Raw genomic sequence first — 24,566 nt, forward strand, 5'->3', positions numbered from 1 at the left:
AGTCTAATTCATCCCAAAGGTGTTCTATCGGGTTGAGGTCAGGACTGTGTGCAGGACAATCAAGTTCCTCCTCTCCAAACTCGCTCATCCATGTCTTTATGGACCTTGCTTTCTCCTCCTAAACTCTGCGCTCTGCACGCAGCGCACACTCCTAAACTCTGCGCTCTGCACGCAGGGCACACTCCTAAACTCTGCACGCAGCGCACACTCCTAAACTGCGCTCTGCACGTAGCGCACACTCCTAAACTCTGCGCCCTGTACACAGCGCACACTCCTAAACTCTGCGCCCTGTACACAGCGCACACTCCTAAACTCTGCGCTCTGCACGCAGGGCACACTCCTAAACTCTGCGCTCTGCACGCAGCGCACACTCCTAAACTCTGCGCCCTGTACACAGCGCGCACACTCCTAAACTCTGCGCCCTGTACACAGCGCACACTCCTAAACTCTGCGCTCTGCACGCAGGGCACACTCCTAAACTCTGTACACAGCGCACACTCCTAAACTCTGCGCTCTGTACACAGCGCACACTCCTAAACTCTGCGCTCTGTACACAGCGCACTTGTGAACTCTGTATGTAACACACTCCAAGCGCACAGCTGGCCCTTGAGTAACCTTACTGCTGATGCAGCCTGAGATGAGATTGCGTTTGACACCCCTGCCATAAGGTAATAGTTTTTACAGATGGTAGCAAATCCCTGCTCCTCTACCAAGCTGGCCCCCTCCACTCCTACACAGGTAATTCAGTAATGTTAAAATGATCAGCTGCAGAGAGCCTAGTGGTGACTGGTACTTTGCTTACTTTATTGGGCACAGCTGCCACAGTACAGGTCAGGCAGTGGAAGGGGAAACAACTGACTTCAGATGACATCTGACCCTGACAAAGTTCAGTAGGATGGCAAATGTAAAACTTTAATAAAAAGGCAGCACAATTTTAATAAATTAAGATTTAATTACTAAATTCTTGCATTAGACCAGATGCATTATCAGCGACAATTGTTTTAGTACTGAGAAACAAATCAGTCATAAAATTATTTAAAAATAATTTTCTGTCAGTTTTGACTACATTAAAACAAAAAACAGAATCTTAATATATAATTTTGTTCAAAACCTGAAGGAATGAAGTAGATATTTCCTGTAACGTTTGGTCCTTTAAAAGAGAGCGCTGGATAAAACCAAGACAGTGTAAACTTCACAGAAGTGGATCCTGACGGCTACGATCGTAGGTGCTGTTCATAGATCGTTGTCAGTTTATGTTCCCTGAGGTTTGGGGGGTGGGGGGTGTATGTAAACTGTTTGACCATGAAAATGTTCACTATCCAAGGAATGTGGAGATGAAGACGCTGGTGTCCAGGTTTAGGGTTGCATGCCACCAGCGATCAGGAAAGTACAACACCTGAGGAAGAAAGGACAGTGACATTATTAGTAGCAAGATGTCCTACAGCCAATTGGAGTGATACACATCATTCTCTAAAGCAGGGGTGGGGAACGTGCGGCCTGTAAAATCATTTGGTCTGACCCCCCCATGGCACTGCAGGCAGCAGCACTATTTAATTATGTGGAGAAGGACCATGGAGGCTCGCAGGGTCACGTGTTCTGCCTTCACCAGACATCCCAAGTCTCCCGCATGTGGCCTGCAGCTCCCTGACACCCACCCGATATCCCGCGCTGTCACAACGGAGCCGATGCTTCCTGTACAGTTCCATCCTGTGATATCCCTCCACCTGTGACTCAGACTGTCAGGAATGACCGAAAGGTAGCATCGGCTCTGCAGCATGCTTCCTCCAGTGTGGCGCCGCTCCTCACACTCTCGTGCGGTTGATGTCATCACGTGGCTCGAGCCAGCATTTCCCACCAGCAGTACCAGCCAACAGTGAGTACTACCCACAGCAGTACCCACCATCAGTACCAGCCAGCTGTACCCTGCCCGCAGTACCCACAGCAATACCAGCCAGCAGTACCTGCAAGCCAGCAAAGAGTCGACTGCGCTTCAGACTGCCCGACGCGAAGCTGGAAAACCAGTTGCAAGTAGCAACATCAATACCAGCTAACATCCCACACCTCACCAAAGAGAAGAAGCAGTTGCAGCCATCACATTAGGGGTGAGTTAGTTAAATGTTTGACAAAATATAAAGGGCTGATTTTTAAGTTGATCATTTTGTATGTCCCCTAAATGATGTTATAAATATCCAAGTGGCCCTTGGCAGAACTAACCTCACCAGGCCGGATGGTACATTCGATTGGTCGTTCCTCAGCTGGAAGGAAGGGGTACACATCAATCATCCAAGATAACGTGGTCCTGTTAGGGTTGAATTCAGGGGTCTTGTCTGGAGGGTAAAGAAGCCAGCGCTGGTTTTAAAATAAAAAAAAATAAAATATGCAAATTAGGATTGTCAACTGATATCTGTCCTGACCGAGAAAAAAAAAAAAAGCATGCTAGCTCGAATCATCTCCTTTTTTCTGTATCTCATAAAGACTAAAAAAATGAAATTCACCAAATTCTACCCAGGTGTGTATTAGAGATGTGAGAAGTAGTGCTGCAGCTGGCATTCCCATAAGCCCAATACGTACACTTTATTATCAAAAGTATTGGGACGCCTGCCTTTAAACGCATATGATCTTTATTGGCATCCCAGTCTCGTCCACATCAGTGCCTGATCTCACAAATGCACTTCTGGAAGAATGGTGAAACATTCCCATAGACACACTCCTAAACCTTGTGGACAGCCTTCCCATAAAAGTTGAAGCTGTTATAGCTGTAAAGGGTGGGCCAGCTCAATATTGAACCCTATGGACTAAGACTGGGATGCCATTAAAGTTCATGTATGTGTAAAGGCAGGCGTCCCAATACTTTTGGTAATATAGTGCATATCTTGTAAAGTAAGCCGGCACTCAACCATAGCTATGATTAAGACCCTTTTCAGGCAGAAACACGTAAGCAGACTTCACTTGTGATGTATACATCACAAGCTGATATATCGAGGGCCGGTCTTCACTTTTCCCGATATATCGGAATCGGCCCCTGAGGTTACCGATATCGCCGATATTTCGGGAAGTGCTTGTACCAGAGTCATGCCTGCAGCTAGAGGCATCACCCCGGTACCGGCGTCCATAGCCGACGGTCGGCTGTCTTGTAATGACAACCGATGCGGCTGAGAAGGAAGTCGAGTGAGGGCAAGATAGCCCCCACTCAGCGCTATGCCCTTGGAGGACCGAAGCGACGTCTGGCGTCACTTCCTGTTCTTGGACAGACAGAAGGAATATCTTTTTATAGGCAAAATGCTATTTTTTTTTTAGCTTTTAAAGGTAAATGAGGGATCTGGGGTCTGCACCCATCATTCAGATATCTCCCCTGAAAGCCCAGGACATCATTTGCTGTTCAGCGGTATGGAAGTGGTCAAACCAGAATAAACCCCAAGTATACAGGTAGAGCTTATGTACTTGTAAGAACAGGCCATCCATGCACAAGTTGTTTGCTCAGGCTATCCCGGGCTCTAACAGATGCATGCAGTCAACATTGACTTCCAAATCCTCTTCAACATCAGAATTTAATTGCACTTGTATGCTAAGATAATGCACACAGCAAAATGCAGTCAATTCATTAGCAACTCCACGCAACAACCTTCCATTTTTGGGTGGGTGCTAAAAGGAAGAAATCACACAGTGGCTTTTTTATAACTTTTGGAGAATCCACCAATGAGATTTCCCAAAATGTTTTTGTCCCCTCAGACGGCATCAAAAGTATCTCTTACAAGAGACGGACTTCCCAAACTTAGAGTGTATTTAAAGCCATAGTACATTGTAAAAGAAAATCTGAAGAGCCAGTAACACCAACTAATGGAACAGTCATCCTTACCTTTCTGCCATATATAACTTCTGAGTAGCCAGGTCCATGCCAGTGGAAGGGAACACCTGTGCCTGAACCTGAGGAAGAGGAGACAACAATGGTTTGGAAGCTCACTGATGGGATGACTAATGGGCCATACACACTATAAGATTTTCTGAAGACTTTTTCCTTCAGACTTACCAAAACCATATAATATAAGGTCAAACCTAAACACTTTCAATTTGTATGCAATCTGGCAGGCCCTTGCACTACATAGAAAAGGTAAATCTGAAGGAAATCTAACCACAAAAGTTGGATAGTGTGTATTCAGCTTAAGGCTGGCCATACATTATACAATTTTCCTTTCGATTTACTAAAACCATATAATATGACTTCAAACCTAAACACTTTCAATTTGTATGCAATCAGGCCCTTGCACTACATTGTTGAAGGTAAATCTGAAGGAAACTGAACAAGAATATTGCATGGCTAGCTTTATGTTCAGTCCAAGGGCCTGATAACATTATGAAGAACTTTGCGCCTGTGTGTTATTGTCTTGAAACCACAACTGTAGGCATGTCATTGTTCTAGGACACAAACGGTCCCAGTTCTGGAACCCCAATAGTCACTGGGTGATTGTTTAGGGACACAGGCTGTGGGTGCGCCACTATTTCAGGACCTTTAACTGTCAGAGTGTATGGTTTGCAGATCTTGACTGTCTGTCTTCCATTGTCTTAGACCAGCCTTTCTCAACCTTTTCAACATAGAGGAACCCCTAAAATAACTTTCTGGTCTCCGGGAACCCCTGCTAAAAATGACTTTATCTACAACTCAGGATACATTAGTGTGATGGTCAGTGGGAAGAATGCTCCTTACACTTGTGGTCATTGGGAAGAATTACCTCCTTACAGATAAAAAAAAAGTTAGTGGGAACTTTTCTGAAAGGCAGAAAGTGCTCATTGCTCAAAGAACCCCTAGCAACCTCTGGAGATATCCAAACCACAGTGTGTCATTATAACCCCAACTATCCTTGTTTCATGGTTCTTGGACCACGACTGCTGGTGTTGCATCTTAGGAAATCAACAGTAACTGTTAACAGATATTTGGAAGGATATCACTGGAACCTTTTGTTTTTTTTTCTGATGTTATAGCGGTATTTGACTAGAAAGGCCTGGATTCCTGGGGCTGGCAGCTTTTCCACACCAAAGGGCTTCCACTGAGTCCTTGCTTGATAACAAAGGGAATATGATATTGAAGTGCCATACCAAAATGTAATCGTCCAGAGACAGAATAATTCCAAGATAACAGAAGTGTTTCACAAAGCGAATGCATTTCGGGGGTCAAAGAGCACCCTCCTTAATTAGGGCTACAAAGATACAACAGAATTCAAAATGATGTAAGAATAAGTAAAATAAGTATGCAGAAACCGTGTATATATATATATATTTTTTTTTTTTTTTCTTTACCTATTCTCACATTTTGAATTCTTTTGTTGTAGAACTTTGTAGGCCTAATGAAGGGAGTGCACTTTAACTCCTGAACCGTTTTGGCTTTTCTATAAACTTCATCTTTTTTTTTCTTGGAATAAATCTGTCTGGATGATTCAATTTTGGTGTGCCGATTCAATCTCAGTTTCCAAGTGTCACTGTGTCATCGTTTTGAGTCCCCTAATGGCATTGTTCTGGGACTTCAACTGTAAAGTACCATTTTTTTGTAAGACCAAGTATCAGAGTCATTGTTCTTAGACTGTCAAAAAGTTATTGTTCTAGGACCTTAACTTTCAACATGTCATTGGTCTACGACCTCAACGGTCAATGTGTCATTGGTCTACAACCTCAACTGTCAATGTGCCATTGGCCTACGACCCCAACGGTCAATGTGCCATTGGCCTACGACCCCAACGGTCAATGTGTCATTGGCCTACGACCCCAACGGTCAATGTGTCATTGGTCTACGACCCCAACGGTCAATGTGTCATTGGTCTACGACCCCAACGGTCAATGTGTCATTAATCTACGAACCCAACTGTCAATGTTGCATTGGTCCACAAACCCAACTGTCAATGTGTTATTGGTCTATGACCACAACTGTCAATGTGTCATTGGTCTACGACCACAACTGTCAATGTGTCATTGGTCTACGACCCCAACTGTCAATGTGTCATTGGTCTACGACCCTAACAGTCAATGTGTCATTGGTCTACGACCCCAGCTGTCCTTGTGTCATTGGCCTGACCCCAACTGTCAATGTTTCATTGGTCTACGAACCCAACTGTCAATGTGTTATTGGTCTACGACCCCAACTTTCAATGTGTCATTGGTCTACGACCTCAAATGTCAATGTGTCATTGGTCTACGACCTAACTGTCAATGTGTCATTGGTCTACGACCCCAACTGTCAATGTATCATTGGTCTATGACTCCAATTGTCAATGTGTCATTGGTATACGACCCCAACTGTCCTTGTGCCATTGGTCTACGACCCCAACTGTCCTTGTGTCATTGGTCTATGACCCCAACTGAAATGTGTCATTGGTTTACGACCCCAACTGTCAATGAGATATTAGTCTACGACCTCAATTGTCCTTGTGCCATTGGTCTATGACTCCAACTGTCAATGTGTCATTGGTATACGACCCCAACTGTCCTTGTGCCATTGGTCTACGACCCCAACTGTCCTTGTGTCATTGGTCTATGACCCCAACTGAAATGTGTCATTGGTCTACATCTACAACCTCAGCTGTTAATGTGTCATTGGTCTACAACCCCAACTGTCAATGTGTAATTTCTCTAGGACCCCAGCTGTTAATGTGTTATTGGTCTGTGATCCTAAATGTCAGTATCATATTATTCGAGAGCTGGGAGCCATGCTGATGTATGTGATTGAACTCCTGAGTCAGATTGTTATTCTTTTGATTCTCCATGTGCCAGTGCGGCATTGTTCTGTATGCTTAAGTGTCAAAGTGTTGTTGCTTTAGATCCTGAAATGCCACTGACATTGTTCTGCATCTCTAAGAATAAATGGAATTTAAACATACATTTCAACCCAGATCAACAGATCTTAACCAACACTTACCAGCTACGCCAAAACTATATGCCCCAGTAGTGCCTGGCAGCTTGAATGGTGGTGGGATATACTTCTGAAACAGAGATCCCCACTCCGTAAAATTATTATCCCCAAAGAAATAAAGAGTATCTGCAAGAAAAACCCGGGATTGATTTATAGTTCATACATCAATAACAGATCTCCTCATTGCCAAGCACCACACATCTCTGTTCTCAAAATGAAAGGGAATAAGGGCTCATGCATAGGGGTCTTAAAAAAATGTCACTTATAAAGGTGTTCAGTGTTTTTTACATCTATAAACACACCTCTATGTTAGCCTATATGGCCATGCATGCATAGGTGTTTACAGGTGTATAAATTTGAAGAGAAGCGTTTACAGGCATTATTCTGTCCAGTAGAATGTATTTATGCTCTAAGCCAGTGTTTTTCAACCTTTTTTCAATCAAGGCACTTTTTAAAATGATGTACAATTTCAAGGCACCCCATTCTAAAATGTAAACAATCAAACTAATAGTTTTATATAACACAGCAACATTCACACATGTAAGACACTCAACATTAGAGGGGATTTCTTCTTCCAAAGCAAATACACTTTCGTACACTGGTCCTGACTAGTATTCCAATGTTTCTCTTCTCTCCCCTTTCCTTTCCCTCACTCAGCTAATGTGACCCCAGTGCTGGTGGAGAGGAGCAAACAAGGATGCTGTGCAGGCACCTGATGTCCTCCTCATCAAGCGATGACATCCTTGGTTGGTACTCGATGTCCTCCTTATCAACCAATGACATCATTGGTTGGCACCCGATGTCCCCCTCATCAACCGATGACATCATTGGTTGGCACCCAATGTCCTCATCAAGCGATGACATCCTTGGTTGGTACCCGATGTCCTCCTCATCAACCGATGACATCCTTGGTTGGCACCCGATGTCTCCCTCATCAACCGAGGACATCATTGGTTGGCACCCGATGTCCTCCTCATCAACCGATGACATCATTGGTTGGCACCCGATGTCTCCCTCATCAACCGATGACATCATTGGTTGGCACCCGATGTCCCCCTCATCAACCGATGACATCATTGGTTGGCACCCGATGTCCCCCTCATCAACCAATGACATCATTGGTTGGCACCCGATGTCCCCCTCATCAACCGATGACATCATTGGTTGGCACCCGATGTCCCCCTCATCAACCAATGACATCATTGGTTGGCACCCGATGTCCTCCTCATCAACCGATGACATCATTGGTTGTTAGGACACTGGCAGCTGGAAAGTTGTAATGTGCGTGATGAAAACCTGTGACTTTGTGCAAGTGAAAGGCAGGCTTCCTCCATTTGCTGGCTGTTCACAATTTTTGGGCAAATTTTAGGCATTTTGCCAGGGCATCCCTGAAGAAACCTGAAGGCACCCTGGTTGAAAAAGGCTGCTCTAAGCCACATGCACATAAACGTGTATTTATAGACATTTTTTCGGCCAAGTTCCGGCAGAAGAAATCCAGCATATTTTAAGCATAAATTTATACGCCCGTGTACATGAGACCTAACAGTATTAAAAGTATTCAGTTAAGTGCACTGCAATGGATCACAGTCTAAAGAAAATAAGCAGGTAAAGATCTACAATAACATTTCCTTCTCTATGTACAGTAAAGTAGGCCTTTCTCTCTTTACAAAACTGTTTTACTTCTCCCATTCCAGAGAGTGAAATTTGATTGGATGCTGAAGGCTCGCTCAAATTTTTGCTTTGTGGTAACCTCCATGTTGCACCTGCGACTGCATTGCAGTGCACTGAAATGCACAGTAATACAGTATGATATTTCATATGGTTTGTGGGGCTTGCATTCCCAAAAAATGCAGCAGCTACAATTTCAGATGCATTGTGGTCCATTTGGCAGCCCTTTCAAATGAACGAGTGGCCTTGATGCAAATCACTTTAAAGTACGGATATACAGTGCTGGCGTTATTCATACTGTATATGAATGCACCGATGGGAACACACCCTCTGGGTTACAACACTACCCATCATCATTGCTCTGCTAAATATCTCCGACTATCATCTGGAAAAGTTATTGCTAATGTTAGCACCCTCCCTAGGTAGGTGCTAGGTTGGTAAAAGCTTAGCAGCTCTATCTGCTTATCAGGAGAGCCTGATTGTTAGTTCTGCCTGTTGCATGTGTCCAGGGTGTGATTCATCTGGGCTGAGGGAGTGTCCCCACTGAACCTGTTGGACAGTGGAGGAAACCCAGCCAGTGACACACAGGCGTTTGTGGCTGTCCCAGTGGGTTGGCACAACAGGGTGCATTCTGGGATAGGTCATAAAAGCTGGGGGCACATGTGACAGGGTGTCTTTTGGTGGGAAGCCAGGTCCCAGGAGGAGGGTGACGGCTGTCTCTCCTCCTGTCAGCAAGGAATGTGGTCATAGGCGGTCGGCCTAGAGGACCAAGTGTGTGATGCTGAGCCAGGAGGTTCAGGATGCTGACGAGTGGAGCTGAAGGCAGAGCAACCCAGAGAAAAACAGTGTCCGTGAGTACCTGGAAGCTTGCCAGGGGTCTGCCCAGGAAGGGGACCACTCCAGTGGAGAGTCAGCGGACAGGGGCTAGCATGCAGGGGAAGTGAGCAAGAGGGTGCCAGGTTAGGACCCTGAAGAGGAATTCATTCAGGAATCTATCTTTTACTTCACTTCAGTGGCAAGGTGAAGCAGCGGCCTTGCCGCACACACTAGTCAGTTGTCCTCAGAAATTGTGCATAGTTGGAGTATCCCACTCATCCCTTCTCCCATCCAAGTTCTAAAATAAAACACAAAAACCAAATCCCCTGGACTGTTCATTGTCTGAGCCAAGTCTTAAAGCGATACGTTTTACAGACTGTTGCTATGGGTAACCCAGGGGAATCCACACTCAGCAGCTCCCTAGGGGGCAGTGCTACATAAAGAAAACACAACCCACCGCATCCCAGTGTCTTCAGATCCTGTGGTCTCAACAAATGCTCCACATACTCCTGAAATGGGACATCCACTGCAACACAAACAAGAAAGACAAGATGGTAAAATAGAAGACACGGTTATGTACAAAACAAACATTTGTTTACTTTGCAACCCGGGGAGTTGTCTCTTGAAGCAGGTGCAAATGGTTCATGGGTACCCATGTTCATGGTGCAGTTGTTATTCCAAGTCTATTCAAAATTGAAGTTTTTGGGTAAGCACCAGTAAGTACTATCATATATCTGACGGACCCCAATGTTTTTATTAGTGTAAGAAAAAAATGAGTACAGCGCTGATTAATAGCTAATCAATACTGGAAATATGCAGAAATAATAATTCAGTCCTTTAACCACTTAAGCCCCGGAAGATTTTACCCCCTTCCTGACCAGGCCCTATTTTGCGATTCGGCACTGCGTGACTTTAACGGACAATTGCGCGGTCGTGCGACGCTGTACCTAAACGAATTTGATGTCCTTTTTTTCCCACAAACAGAGCTTTCTTTTGGTGGTATTTGATCACCTGTGCGATTTTTTGATCATGCGCTATAAACAAAAAAAGAGCAACAATTTTTGCAAAAATAACAATATTTTTAAAAATTTTTTATATGAAATTCCCAAAAAAAAAAATGTAAAAATCTAAATTTTTAAACATTTTTGGCCAATTTGTTTTCTGCCACATATGTTTGGTAAATAAAAATCACAATAAGCGTATTTTGATTGGTTTGCGCAAAAGTTATTGCGTTTACTAACTACGATTTTTGTTGTTTTTTTTTAACGAGTAATGGCGGCGATCTGCGATTTTTTTTTGCGGGACTGCGACATTGCGGCGGACAGATCGGACCCTTGACTGGCATTTTTGACACTTTTGGGGGTACCAGTGACATTACTACAGTAATCAGTGCTATACATATGCACTGTTACTGTAAAAATGACACTGGCAGGGAAGGGGTTAACTTTATTGGAGAAGGAGGGGTTAAGTGTGTCCCTAGGGGCGTGCTTCTAACTGTGCAGGGATGTGACTTTACATGTAACAGCAGAGATCTATGGTCCTACATAGCAGGACCGTATGATCTCTGCTGTTACACAGGGAAGAATGACAGGCGGCTTTGTTTACATTAGCCACCTGCCTTTCTCCCTTCACAGCAGACGATCGCGAGTGACAGGCGGACATCGGGTCCGCTGGTCACACGCGCTGACTTGTTAGGGTACGAGCCAAGGCGGGAGCGCGCCTCCGGCAGCGCGCGCTCGCCCCCTATTGGCTCCCAGGCTAGTGACATACCGGTACTTCACTTTGCCTGGCCGGGGCTGACCGCCGCAGTATATGTACTTGCGGCGGTCGGCAAGCGGTTAATAGCTAATCAATACTGGAAATATGCAGAAATAATAATTCAGTCCTTTTAAAATCCATAACTCGCAGTATATGGTAATGAATTTAAAAATACTAAAAAATCCAGTCCTTTAAGAGTTCATCAATCACAGTAAATGGCAATGAATGGAATAGAAACCAAAAGTCCCTCAAATGCCTCAATCAGAACACAATTCACACAAGAGATCCGAAAGGGTGATAAACCTTCATCTGCCGGTGCGTTAGAAAAGCAGTAATCCTCCACCAAGCACCTATATATGCTCACCAGATTTCCTAAGGAACCAAGCCTCGAATCAAATCCCAGTAGAGGAGTGGAGGAATCCCTTAAGGATAAAGAGACGTCCTTGTCCTCAGAATGGTGGATACACTAAATAAAAGCTCACCACATGGAGCCAGAGAAGCTTTTATAGTGTAGCAAATTTATTCAAATGGATGATAAAACATATACATGTTCATGAACAGTAAAAACAAAAACTACATCAGAAAAGGTAAAATGGAAAGACCACCATCAACATCAATCTACCCATCATATTTAACCCCCTGAAGAAGACTATGAAAGTTGAAACACGTTTGGGATCATTCTTCCATTTATGATCTTTGATTGAGGATTATTCTAATGATTTCCGTGATCACCATGTATACAGATACCATTATGTATTGTTTTTAATAACTTTCTCCTGTTTTTAATATATTTGTACAATAAAACCTTGTTGTATGTTACTCATGATTTTTGTCTTATGATGCCTTAAAGTCCCATCCATAGTACATTATTTTCTTATGGCTGTAATTGTTGCCTGTGCTTTCCTGTCCCAGTGATTCATGTGCTCATAATTCCTTCTCCTGGTGTGAGAAACCCCAGAGTCCCAGACATTAACAGAACTATAGAAGCAGAGCCATACCATGAATGTGGATTTTTTAATATATGTTTTATTGCAAGCTACTAGTAGCCAGAACCAAAGAGTGGGGATCTGGTGTATCCCCAGTGAAGGATTTAAGTACATAGAACAAGGAGAACTTCCCCACTCTATTCAAAAGGTAAGAAAAAGGTTTTGGCTGGACATGGCTTGAAGAGTAACTGAACTCTGGAAGCTTTACCTAAAAAAAAAAAAGCAGTCAGAGGCCATAGGACCAGTCGCCAGTATTACACCTGAGGCCTTCAGCGGATCTTTTTCCCATCACTGACCTACAATTCCTTGTTCTGTAAGGTGTCTTTGTCTGGAGGTAGCCATCTTGGTAGAGGCAGAGCTTACTCACATCAGTGTCTACAGCAGGGGAATAATAGGCAGCACAATAACCACATTACTAAATCTCCTAAAACTAGGCAGTGTCTCTTAGACCTCACACTGCAGATATACAGCTATGAGACTGTAGGCACACTCACGTACTATGAAATGCATTGCTATTTTACAGGAGAAATTCCAGACAAAAATGCATTTTTTGGGGTACTGCTTAGGCACGATTACCATTCATAAATGTTCATAACATAGCGACTGTTTGGGGCATTCAGAAAAAACCTTGTCTGGAGAAGAAAATGTGAGCACTACCATCAGTCCTGTATCATGCCAACAGTAAAGCATCCTGAGACCATTCATTTGCGGGGTTGCTTCCGAGCCAAGGGAATGGGCTCACTCACAATTTTTCCAAAAAACACAACCATGAATAAAGAATGGTACAAAAACATCCTCCGAGAGCAACTTCTCCCAACCATCCAAGAACAGTTTGATGAGGAACAATGCCTTTCCGAACATGATGGAGCACCTTGCCATAAGGCAAAAGTGATCACCAAGCAGCTTGGGGAACAAAACATTTAAATTTTGGGTCCATGGCCAGGAAACTCCCCAGACCTTAATCCGATTGAGAACTTGTGGTCAATCCTCAAGAGGTGGGTGAACAAAAAAACCCACAAATTCAGACCAACTTCAAGCATTGATTATGCAAGAATGGGCTGCATACAAAATGGCACCCTTCCTTATGTATAAAAAAAAGGTAAATTTTTAGAAAGACTTACTGTCAGGATGTGCATACCAGCAAACTAGATAACTCCTCTGGATGAACTTTTGGGCATAAGCTAAAACATATTCTCTTCTGTGAGCGTACGAATTGGGCGCTGGCTAAAAAATATGCGCATGCGTGAACTCGCTTGCACACACACAAGCTGCCATGCATTTTAGTGCATGCCGGCGTTTGCGCCCACCTGTCACAGATGCTGGCTCCAAACAGACTATTTAACCTCAGCCAGTGCTCAGGATCAGTGCTGCTATGTCTTCAGCCTTCTGTGTACCTGTGATCCTGTATTCAGCTTCCAGTTGCTGACCTGGCTTGTCATGACTATTCTCTGAACTCCCCCTGCATCGATGCCGGCTTGTCCCCTGACTTCTGCTTCTGTCTGCTCCTTTTTCTCCTGTTCCACTGATCAGTTCCAGACCCAGCTTGTCTCCTGTCCACATTCCTGTCTGTGCCCTGTACCTGATCCATCCCGTCAGTGTATGACCCGGCCTGCCTGACCTTGCTACTCTTCCTACTGTCACCAGCACCAGCTGCCTGCCTACTTGTTGAAGCCATTTGATAACTTCTCCTGCCCAGCGAGGACGCCTGCCCTGCTTCTAGCAAGACTTACAGGCACTCGTGTTATGCTCTGTACTCCCGTGCCTCCTGTCTACACTTTAAGGGGCCCCCAGTTAGAGGTGTAAGAGAGGCTTCCTTATCATATCAGGCTGTTACCAGGTACGTGATACTCACCCTTCTCATAGGAATAGGTGTTGGCTGTACTCAAGCGGACTAAGCGTTCTCCATAGGTTCTCAGAAGGCGATCCTTCCTGCACAAAGTCTGAAACTCCTGGGAGAGAATGATGAGAAAAGAATGGAATAAATGGAAGGGAGATTTAGGCAGGAATATAACTGGGCTCACAAATCCCCACTTACTGAGTTATCTGTGATTCCCTGTAGAATAACAGGCCTCCTATAGGCATATCTGTCATGGAGAGAAATAATAAAGGGTCAGTCCACCCGAGCCGGATCTAATCCACAATCACACCAATCCTCATTATTTAATTATCTCATCACTCTGATGGATGACAAAAAAAATTGCCTAAAAACTTTGTAGCTGAATGCAACGGTTTCAGATTCAATATACCCGGAGCTAAAGTAGAAGTATAGGCAAAATATAAGGGAGTAAGTGTGGGTTATAACCCTGTCAACTTTTTTTTCTCGCTGTCTGTGTCCCATTGTGGGGATTTCCCTTCACTTCCTGTCCCATAGCCAAACAGGAAGTGAGAAGAAATCCCTGCAAATCGATGGGATTCCTTGGGGACCCCCAGATCACCAGAACTAATGTCCCCATTGTAAGACTTCCCCTCTATTACTTTTTTGGGGACAACCCAAAATTTGAGATTTTTTTTTTACTTTCAATAATAATAGTAAACAGGACAAATAGAGAGGGTGAATCTACTTAACGGGGACACAGACAGCAATAAGAACTGACAGGTGTTCTTATCCCTCTCTACTCTATCCAAAACTAAAAAAAAAAAAAAAAATACTTTAAATTGATTGTAAAGTCTCGTTTTAAAAACAACAAACATGTAATATTTCCCTCGTCTGTGCAGTTGGTTTTGCACAGGGCAGCCCGAATCCTCCTCTTTTCGATTCCCTCGTTGCTGCTCCTGGCCCCTCCCTCCTGTCGAGTGCCTCCACAGCAAGCAGCTTGCTATGGGGCCACCCGAGCCGAGTCACAGCTCCCTATGTCCATTCTGACATAAAGCTGCCATTCGGCCCCACCCCTCACTCTCCTGATTGGCTAACTTACTTTGATCAACAGCTGCGAGAGCCAATTGCGCCACGGCTCAGCCAATCAGGAGGCAGGTCCCGGATGGCCGAAGGAACTTGTGGACATCGCTGGGTAGAGATGAGGCTCAGGTAAGTATTAGGGGGTACTGGGGAGGCTGCTGTACACAGAAGGCTTTTTATCTTAATACATAGAATGCAATAAGATAAAAAAAAAAACTTCTGACTTTACAACCCCTTTAAGGTATTTTGCAGCAGGGTGATAATTTAAAGGGGTGGAGTTGTACTGCAAGCTATTGCTATAAGATTTCTTCCTAGTGCTGCACGATTAATCATTAGGAAATCACGATCTCAATTCACCCCGTTCCCAACCTTCCTAATCCGGAATTTCCACGAATCATGTAACAGTGCAGAGCTGTTCTCTGCTCAGAGCTGTCAAAGAACATAAAAAATAAAAAAAAGCCTGCAAAATTTATCACAACATTGCTCAGCACTGAGAGATAAAAAGAAACATTGTATCATTTCGTTCTTTTAGATCAAAGGGATGAACTTCTGTCAGTAAATGAGGGCAGTTTAGCCACTTAAAACGGAGTTCCACCCAAAAATGGAACTTCCGCTTTAGGTATTCTAACCCCCTGACATGCCACATTTGGCATGTCATTTTTTTTGGGGGGGGAGCGGGTACCTAGTTTTGACAGGTACCCGCTCCCACTTCCGCTCGGAGCGCCGCGGCGCCCTGAACGGAAGTTCTCCTCTCCCCCCTCCCTCCCTGCAATCTTCTGGGACATGTCAGAGGTCCCAGAAGATTGCCGGCCAATCAAGACGCGCAGCACGACTCGCGCATGCGCAGTGGGTACCCGGCTGTGAAGCCGCAAACTGTCACAGCTGGGTGCCCACAGCAGTGATGCTGGCGCCGAGGGAGAGGATCGAGGCTTCGGGCGGCCGCATCGCTGGACCGTTGGACAGGTGAGTGAAATGGCTGGAACTCCGCTTTAAAGACTAAGCCTTTTTCTGTCACTTGTTTCTTACAAGTTAAAGGGTCCTTTCACACGGGTGACCCGATCAGTTTTTCAGGTGGACCTGATCATATCCCCCATGCATCCCTATGGAGCAGCGGATGTCAGCGGAGACCTGTCCTCTGACACCCGCTGCTATCCTATTCCGATCCGGTCTGTGAAAACCTGGATGGATGGAAACCCTATTTTCCATCCGTCCAGCGGATCGGATCAGATGAAAACGGACAGGCGGTCCAGTCTCATCCAATCTCCCCATAGAGGAGAGCGGGGATCTGACAGCTCCGTCACTGCACACAGAGCGGAGAGGGAGCTGTCATCCGCCTGCTCAGCGGGGATCAGCGGATCGATCCACCCGCTGAGCAGAGAACGGACCTCGTCGGACACTGACCGTGTGAAAGGACCCAAAATCAGTATTTTTTGCTAGAAAATTACTTAGAACCCACAAACATTATATATATTTTTAGCAGAGACCCTAGAGAATAAAATGGCAGTCCTTGCAATATTTTATGTCATTGTATTTGCGCAGCAGTCTTTAAAACACAATTTTTGGGGAAAAAATACACTTCAATCAATAAAAAAAAAAAAAAAACTAAACAGTAAATTAGCCCAATTTTTTTGTATAATGTGATAGACGATGTTATGTCGTGAATCGTGATTTTTATTTTAAGCAAAAAAATCGTAATTCCCATTTTATCCAAAATCATGCAGCTCTATTTCTTCCCATCATATTCCATACAATGGATGCCCCCCCCCCAGACTCACTGTTCAATAAACTCGGCGTAGGTGATGGAGCCGTCTCTCCTCTCCACTGTACAGCTCTCCTCCTCCTGTACTGGGGAGTAATTGTTCCCCATCCTGCCAACAGAATGAAACAAAAATATTCTATAATGTGATGTCAACAGGAGCAGAGCTTGCCATTTTAAAGCCCAAATGAACTTTCAGTTAAAATCAGCTAAACATAGTCCAGAAAATTGTAAAAGCCTGTAGAGAAAGACTGTTACTTTCTGTGGGGGAAGCAGTGGTCTCTCTGCAGAGGTCTGACAGCCCCTACTGAGTCAGAGCCAGACCTCTGCACTGAGGATAGAGCGTGACTGAGCCTTGCTGATTGCAGAGCTCTGACCCAGCAGGGGGTATGTTGGACCTCTGCAGAGAGACCACTGCATTTTTGGAGTTTTGCGTGAAATGTGTCAGATTTGACTTTTTGTTTCTCCACTTTTTTGTTTCATATAAATACAACCAAAATAAATAAACATGAGAATGCCTAAACATTTGTAAGTGCAACAATTTCCTGGACGAAGTGGTGGATTATCTGACAGAAATGCAGGGGTGCCAATATTTTTGGCCATGACTGTATATACAGTATCTCACAAAAGTGAGTACACCCCTCATGTAAATATTTTATTATCTTTTCATGTGACAACACTGAAGAAATGACACTTTGACACCTAAACCCTATTGAGCATCTGTGGGGCATCCTCAGAAGGTGGAGGAGCGCAAGGTCTCTAACATCCACCAGCTCTGTGATGTCATCATGGAGGAGTGGAAGAGAACTCCAGTGCCAACCTGTGAAGCTCTGGTGAACTCCATGCCCAAGAGGGTTAAGGCAGTGCTGGAAAATAATGGTGGCCACACAAAATATTGACACTTTGGGCCCAATTTGGACATTTTCACTTAGAGGTGTACTTACTTTTGTTGCCAGCAGTTTAGACATTAATGGCTGTGTGTTGAGTTATTTTGAGGGGACAGCAAATTTACACTGTTATACAAGCTGTACACTCACTACTTTACATTGTAGCAAAGTCTAATTTCTTCAGTGTTGTCATAAAAATATATAATAAAATATTTACAAAAATGTGAGGGGTGTACTTACTTCTGTGAGATACTAATAAAAATTATATACACACACACTATATTGTCAAAAGTATTGGGACGCCTGCCTTTAGAACACGAACTTTAATGGCATCCCAGTCTTAAGGCTCATACACACTATAAGAAAATCGGGCAAGAACTTTCGTACAATTTTCGTATAATGTGTACACAACTTTCTACAGCCGAGTCCAACCTTCTGAACGAAAATTTCCGAAAGGAACAAGCGCCAAACTTTTTCTTGTACGGGAATAGAACGAACAATTTTCACTTAATGTGTACCGTTTGTGTGATTTAGTCCAAGAAAAATCAGGAATGAAAGACTACGCATGATCAGAAACAATAAACAACCAAAAAAAAAACAAATTTTCGTACAAATTTTGTTTCATCGGTTTCGATTTGCTATGAAACAATGAGGAAAATGAGATGATCATTCATAGTTACATAGTAGTTGAGGTTGAATAAAGACAATAGTCCATCCAGTTCAACCTGTGTAGGTGTGTGTGGCCGTAATTATCTTGCATACCCCTGAATGTCCTGATCCTTGAGATGTACATCTAATTCACCTGATTTTCTTATAGTGTGTATCCCATTTTAGTCCATTGGGTTCACTATGGAGTTGGCCCACCCTTTGCAGCTATAACAGCTTCAACTCTTCTGGGAAGGCTGTCCACAAGGTTTAGGAGTGCGTCTATGGGAATGTTTGACCATTCCTCCAGAAGCGCATTTGTGAGGTCAGGCACTGATGTTAGCTCACAGTCTCCGCTCTAATTTATCCAAAAGGTGTTCTATCGGTTGAGGTCAGGACTCTGTGCAGGCCAGTCAAGTTCCTCCACCCCAAACTCACTCATCCATGTCTTTATGGACCTTGCTTTGTGCACTGGTGCGCAGTCATGTTGGAACAGGAAGGGGCCATCCCCAAACTGTTCCCATAAAGTTCACTTGGTATGCTGACGCCTTAAGAGTTCCCTTCACTGGAACTAAAGGGTCAAGCCCAACCCCTGAAAAAGAACCCCACACCATAATCCCCCCTCCACCTAATGATTTGGATCAGTGCACAAAGCAAGGTCCATAAAGACATGGATGAGGGAGTTTGGGGTGGAGGAACTTGACTGGCCTGACCTCAACCCGATAGAACACCTTTGTAATGAATTAGAGCCTGACCTCTCAAATGCATTTCTGGAAGAATGGTCAAACATTCCCATAGACACACTCCTAAACCTTGTGGACAGCCGTCTCAGAAGAGTTGAAGCTGTTATAGCTGCAAAGGGTGGGCCAACTCAATATTGAACCCTACGGACTAAGACTGGAATTCTATTAAGGTACATTTATTTTTTTTATTTATTTCAGGTACTTATACAGCGCTGTCAATTTACGCAGCGCTTTACATATACATAGTAAATTCGATTCACATCAGACCCTGCCCTCAAGGAGCTTACAATCTAAGGTCCCTAGCTCACATACATACACAGTAGGGCCAATTTTTTTTTTTTTTTTATATACAGGATCCAATTAACCTACCAGCATGTCTTTGGAGTGTGGGAGGAAACCAGAGTACCCGGAGGAAACCCACGCAGACACAGGGAGAACATGCAAACTCCAGGCAGGTAGTATCTTGGTTGGGATTCGAACCAGCAACCCTCTTGCTGCTAGGTGAAAGTGCTAACCACTACAGCACTGTGCTGCCCATGTACATGAGCATGTAAGGCTGCATTCACATGTCAGCGTTTGGACTGCCGCGATTCCGCCCGCGAAGCGGAGATTATTGCAAATCGCGGGACGCCTGTGCGTTGCCCGTGATTTGCAATAGCCCCCCAAACGCTGAGCGATGTTGCCGCGATTTCCGCCTGCCGAATCGCGGTAACATCGCGCAAAAAAAAAATCGCGGGACGCATTACGCCCAAAAAAGTACAAGAGCTTCTTTGGAGCGTATTGCGTCGCGTGATTTTTTTTGCGCGATGTTACCGCGATTCGGCAGGCGGAAATCGCGGCAACATCGCTCAGCGTTTGGGGGGCTATTGCAAATCACGGGCAACGCACAGGCGTCCCGCGATTTGCAATAATCTCCGGATCGCGGGCGGAATCGCTGCGATTCTGCCCGCGATCCAAACGCTGACATGTGAATGCAGCCTAAAGGCAGGCGTCCCAATACTGTTTTGTAATAAAGTGTATATACACAGACCAACTAATATACACATATACACTATACAGTACAACAAAGACTTTTTCTTTCTGAATTGCTCACACCAGCCAACCAGATTGCCTCTTCTGTATTCTAATTTGTACTTGAAGGTGTTGGCTGGAATCTGATCTGGCAACACAGACAACCCTGTGTGACAACACATGCAATTTTATTGCTGTTAGACCTACCAACCGCCGTCTTTCTCTGTGCATTCTATTTGCTCTTTCAGCGCCAGCGCCAAGAGTAGTTGGAGGAGAAGAAGAACGGTCATAAGTGCCATCCCGACTACAGAAATCCACGGTTTGGTCCTTCAACCCAGAGCTGGAAAAACAGACAATGGTGGGAAATTAAAATATGGGAGCACTGCGCTCTTGATATATATATATATATATATATATATATATATATATACACAGATATATATATATATATATATATATATATATATATATATATATATATATAATATATAAAATATATATTTTAATATATAAAATATATATATTTTATATATTATACATACATTTTTTCACCCAATATTTTTTTCTCAACCGCGGAGCACAGGAATAAGTATAGTCACGGTTGTTTTATTTATTTATGCCCATATTTATGCCCTTTATTTTCTATTTTATTACATTGAGTACACATGTCCAATATTTATTTAGGCATGCGCTGAAGGTAGGCATTCAATGTAGAGGCTACAATTATTTTTTCATACACCCTTTTTAAATTCAGCTGCTGCACATACATATGAATATTTATATAGGAGATCACTTTTCAGATTTTATTGGTCTCAGTGACATTTTCTAGTGGCCGGAGGGATATACCTAATTTCAGGTATATTTAAGTGTAAACAAGGCCTTAAAGCAGAGCTCCAACTCCAGCCCCCCCCCCCCCCCCCCAATGAAAACATTTAAAGTCCTTTTATAAAGAATATTTTGATTGTTTTGCGCAAAAGTTATGGCGTCTACAAACTAGGGGAAAGATTTATGTCATTTTTATTTAATTATTTTTACTAGTAATGGCGGCGTTCTGCGATTTTTAGCGAGACTGCGTAATTGCGGTGGACATATCGGACCCATAACTGACATTTTTGGGGGACCAGTGACATAACTACAGTAATCAGTGCTAAAAATATGCACCGTTACTGTAATGATGACACTGGCAGGGAAGGGGTTAACCCAGGGATGATCAAAGGGTTAGGTGTGGGCCTAGGGGGTGCTTTCTAACTGTGAGGGGGATGGACTTGTGAAATCAACACAGAGACGTGTGATCCTAAATAGGAGGAACACAGGAGCTCTGTATAATTCCAGAGAGAACGATGGTCTGCTGCGTTTACAACAGCAGACCACTGTTCTCTCTTCACGGGGAGCGATCACGGCCACTTGCCCCGTGGATCGGCTTCCCGCTTGCGAGTGGGCGCGCCCCCCCCAGGATAGCTCCCGCAAACCCCTGTACAGGTATGGAGATTCGCGGGAACCTGCTGCTGTATAACTGCCACAGCTGGTCAGCAAGTGGTTGAGGGGGGCGTGTCCTATGCCTACATACTTTGCTAGGTGTCCCCCGTTCCCGTCTCAGAGGGTTGGGAGGTGTGCAGGGAGGCTCTTTTCACACCATGTAGGTACAGTAGAAGGTGTTTCCGCGAGTCGCACTTAGGGCGGCCCATTCACTTCAGCGGTCTGCCCTGTGAGCAAAACTGACTCTTTTTTTAAAATCGTGCCGCATGGAACTGCATGGTTAGCGGATGAATGGAGGAACCCTTTAAGAATTAATGACACCGTCATGCGTCTGCTAAAGGGCAGTGGAGGAGATTTACTAAAACTAGAGCACTCAGAATCTGGTGCCGCTGTGCATGGCAGCCAAAGCCGGCGCTACCTGTAGGGCATACTAGGCAGCCGCCTAGGGCGCAACTTAGCAGAGGGCGCCGGCATGCATCCTGCACCTGGAATCAGTAATGGACTGGCCACCGGCCGGTGCAGCACTCCTCATGCTGTGCCGCCTGAGCGTTACAGCAAGCCACGCTATGTGAGGACCTTCAGCGTCGCCGAAATCCCCATAGGAAAGCATTGAATAATGCTTTCTTATGGGGGGGGGGGGTCCAACGCGTGTCATTGCCGTGCATGCGCATGCGCATTAGGTCTCCCTCGCTGGAGAGTAGGCGGAGCCTGACCCAGCGCCAAGGTAAGTCACTGAAGGGGTTTTAACCCCTTCAGCAACTTGGGATGGGAGGTGAGAGATCATATGGGGGGGGGGGGGGTAATTTTTATTTTGCCTAGGGCAGAAAAAATCTTTGCACCGGCTCTGATGGCAGCCAATCAGCTTCTAATTCTAACTTCAGCTTATTCAACTAAGCTTTGGCAATAAGTCCCCGTTCACATTGATTTCAAACCAGCATCTCACTGCGACTTCTGGGGCGATCTGAAAGACATCTGTGCGGGTTCATGTCTTTTGAAGTCGCCAAAAGTAGTGCAGAAACTACTTTTGGGAATCGTTGCAGAGCTGCAAAGTCTGCGTCGCCCCAATTGGGGCAGTATTGTTTCCGGCAATAGGCTGCGATTTGACATGTCAGATCGCCCCGATGTGAACAGGGGGCTAAAACCTGGAAGCTGATTGGTTTCTCTGCAGAAGTGAGCCTGATTTTGCACTCTCCAGCTTTAGTAAATAAGCCCTGGTGTGTCTCTATTTCTGCACTTTCCACCAGTGCATTTTTTCTAGGACGGTGCAGGGACTTTTTTTTTTATATATGCAGCACAGTGTGCGTTTTTGGCTCCATAGACTTCAATGGAATCGCATGTGTTTTTTGGTGAGTTTTCCTGCATGAAAACAGACACCTCCTCTTAGCAACATTCCCACATTCCAAAAACGCAGAACAAAAAACGCATTACAAAATGCATTTGAAAAAATACAAAATGTGCTGCAAAAAAATAAATCAACCTTGAGCTGCATAACCTTATTCTAGGTCTACAACTAGCGTCTCCTGACCATGCGTCTTTGCACACATTTCAATGGGCTGCTCAACGTGCGACAAGCTAAAGTCGCTCTTGTACCTGTTTGGGTGTTGAGGGTCCCGTATCTGCTTGCTGGATTTGGGATGCCATTAACAATGAATGGCTCCGCAAGCGTGAGATGCATTTCCTGTGCGACCAGGAATCGCTAAGGTGAGAACGCAGCTTTAGGGGCGTATTTATTAACCAAGGAAAGCGACTTTCATCAAACATTCTCTGATGGGGAATCAATCGCTCTGACCAGGAAGAATCCCCTGCAGTGAATGTCAGATTCACCCCCTACCCATATGTACAGTACAAACACTGAGTCTGCGATTCTGTAAGCTTCCATTAGTAGAGAACGCTGTGATCTTACCATCCCCCGCTACCCATGTGCTGGGGACGTATTCAGCAGCTTCTCATGACATGGACTCTATAGGATCCTATACTCACCCTCCACATCACTCTACAGCCCAGCAGACACTCCTCCCCCTGCACAATGCATGCTGGGAATGGAGTCCCTACAGGCCAACCCTGTGCACAGCTCAGACCTGCAGGCAGCACACAGAAGACTACATTACCCAGCATGCCTCACTGCCTTCACCCTGGCTTTTCCTTTAACCAGCTTTATTGCAGCAATCATTCTCTGCGAAGAGATACAATGTATCCATAACATGATCCTCCGGAGATTTCTATTTATTTATTTACTTTTTTGTTATTTTGTTGACACAATAAAAGTAATAAATAAAAAAAAAACAACTCTTATGCTGGCCATACACGCACAGAATTTCGGCCGTTTGCAGACTGAACGATTGTTCGTCGGTCGAAAGCGAATTGGCCACTAACTGACAGAATAAACTCTTTTACATAATCGTTTTCATGATCATAATGATATTACTGATAATAACTGATATTTCAAAGACATGCGCAATACGAGTCAGAATATTATTTTCGTTTCAATGTTACCATACACGTATAAACTTTCGTTGAAACGATAAAAGTTTTTTCGCTATGGATCCATTGACATTAGCCGGGCACACCATGGAAATCGTTGGTAAACTTGTGTTCACTACGGCCTGATTTTCGAACGATCTTTCCTAAAACGACCATTTTCGGCCGAAATTCTGTGCGTGTATGGCCAGCATTAGGCCCCTTTCACACGAACGATCTGATCCGATCCACCTGTCAGATCTGATCGGATGCTCCATGCATCTCTATGGGGCAGCAGACACCCGCTGCTATTCGATCCGATCCTGTCCGGGAAATCCGGATGGATGGAAACCCTATTTTCCATCCATCTGGAGGATCGGATCGGATGAGAATGGACAGGCAGTCCGCTCTCATCTGATTCCCCCATAGAGAACAGCGGGGATCTGACAGTTCCGTCTCTGCACACAGAGCGGAGACGGAGCTACCATCTGCCTCCTCAGTGGGGATCAGGGGATCGATCCCCCCGCTGAGCAGAACATAGTTCGCCGGCGGATGCGGACGGTTTGAAAGGC

General features: G+C 44.6%; 1 protein-coding gene across 1 annotated transcript; it reads right to left on the bottom strand.

Moving 5' to 3' along the window:
• Positions 1-1,091: 1,091 nt before the first annotated feature.
• On the bottom strand, positions 1,092-23,542 carry JMJD8 (jumonji domain containing 8). The gene is made up of 10 exons (XM_082262078.1): positions 23,518-23,542; positions 20,269-20,401; positions 16,795-16,887; positions 14,159-14,207; positions 13,976-14,072; positions 9,837-9,905; positions 6,902-7,021; positions 3,857-3,924; positions 2,215-2,349; positions 1,092-1,396 (listed from the first exon to the last, which is right to left on the bottom strand). Exons 2-10 carry the CDS (start codon positions 20,358-20,360, stop codon positions 1,316-1,318), a joined length of 804 nt encoding a protein of 267 aa, XP_082118204.1. The 5' UTR covers positions 20,361-20,401; positions 23,518-23,542; the 3' UTR covers positions 1,092-1,315.
• Positions 23,543-24,566: the final 1,024 nt, after the last annotated feature.

Source organism: Pelophylax lessonae, assembly GCF_965119305.1.
Source record: "Pelophylax lessonae genome assembly, chromosome: 6".
Classification (NCBI taxonomy): domain Eukaryota; kingdom Metazoa; phylum Chordata; class Amphibia; order Anura; family Ranidae; genus Pelophylax; species Pelophylax lessonae.

What these genes read in the sequence shown, in the direction of transcription:
- JMJD8 (XM_082262078.1), bottom strand. Translation starts at nt 20,360, where the DNA reads ATGGCACTTATGACCGTTCTTCTTCTCCTCCAACTACTCTTGGCGCTG. An exon ending in ACAGAGAAAGACGGCGGTTG is followed by an intron (nt 16,888 to 20,268) that starts GTAGGTCTAACA and finishes TTCTGTTGGCAG; the next exon opens with GATGGGGAACAATTACTCCC. An exon ending in ATATAGTTTTGGCGTAGCTG is followed by an intron (nt 3,925 to 6,901) that starts GTAAGTGTTGGT and finishes CCTCTTCCTCAG; the next exon opens with GTTCAGGCACAGGTGTTCCC.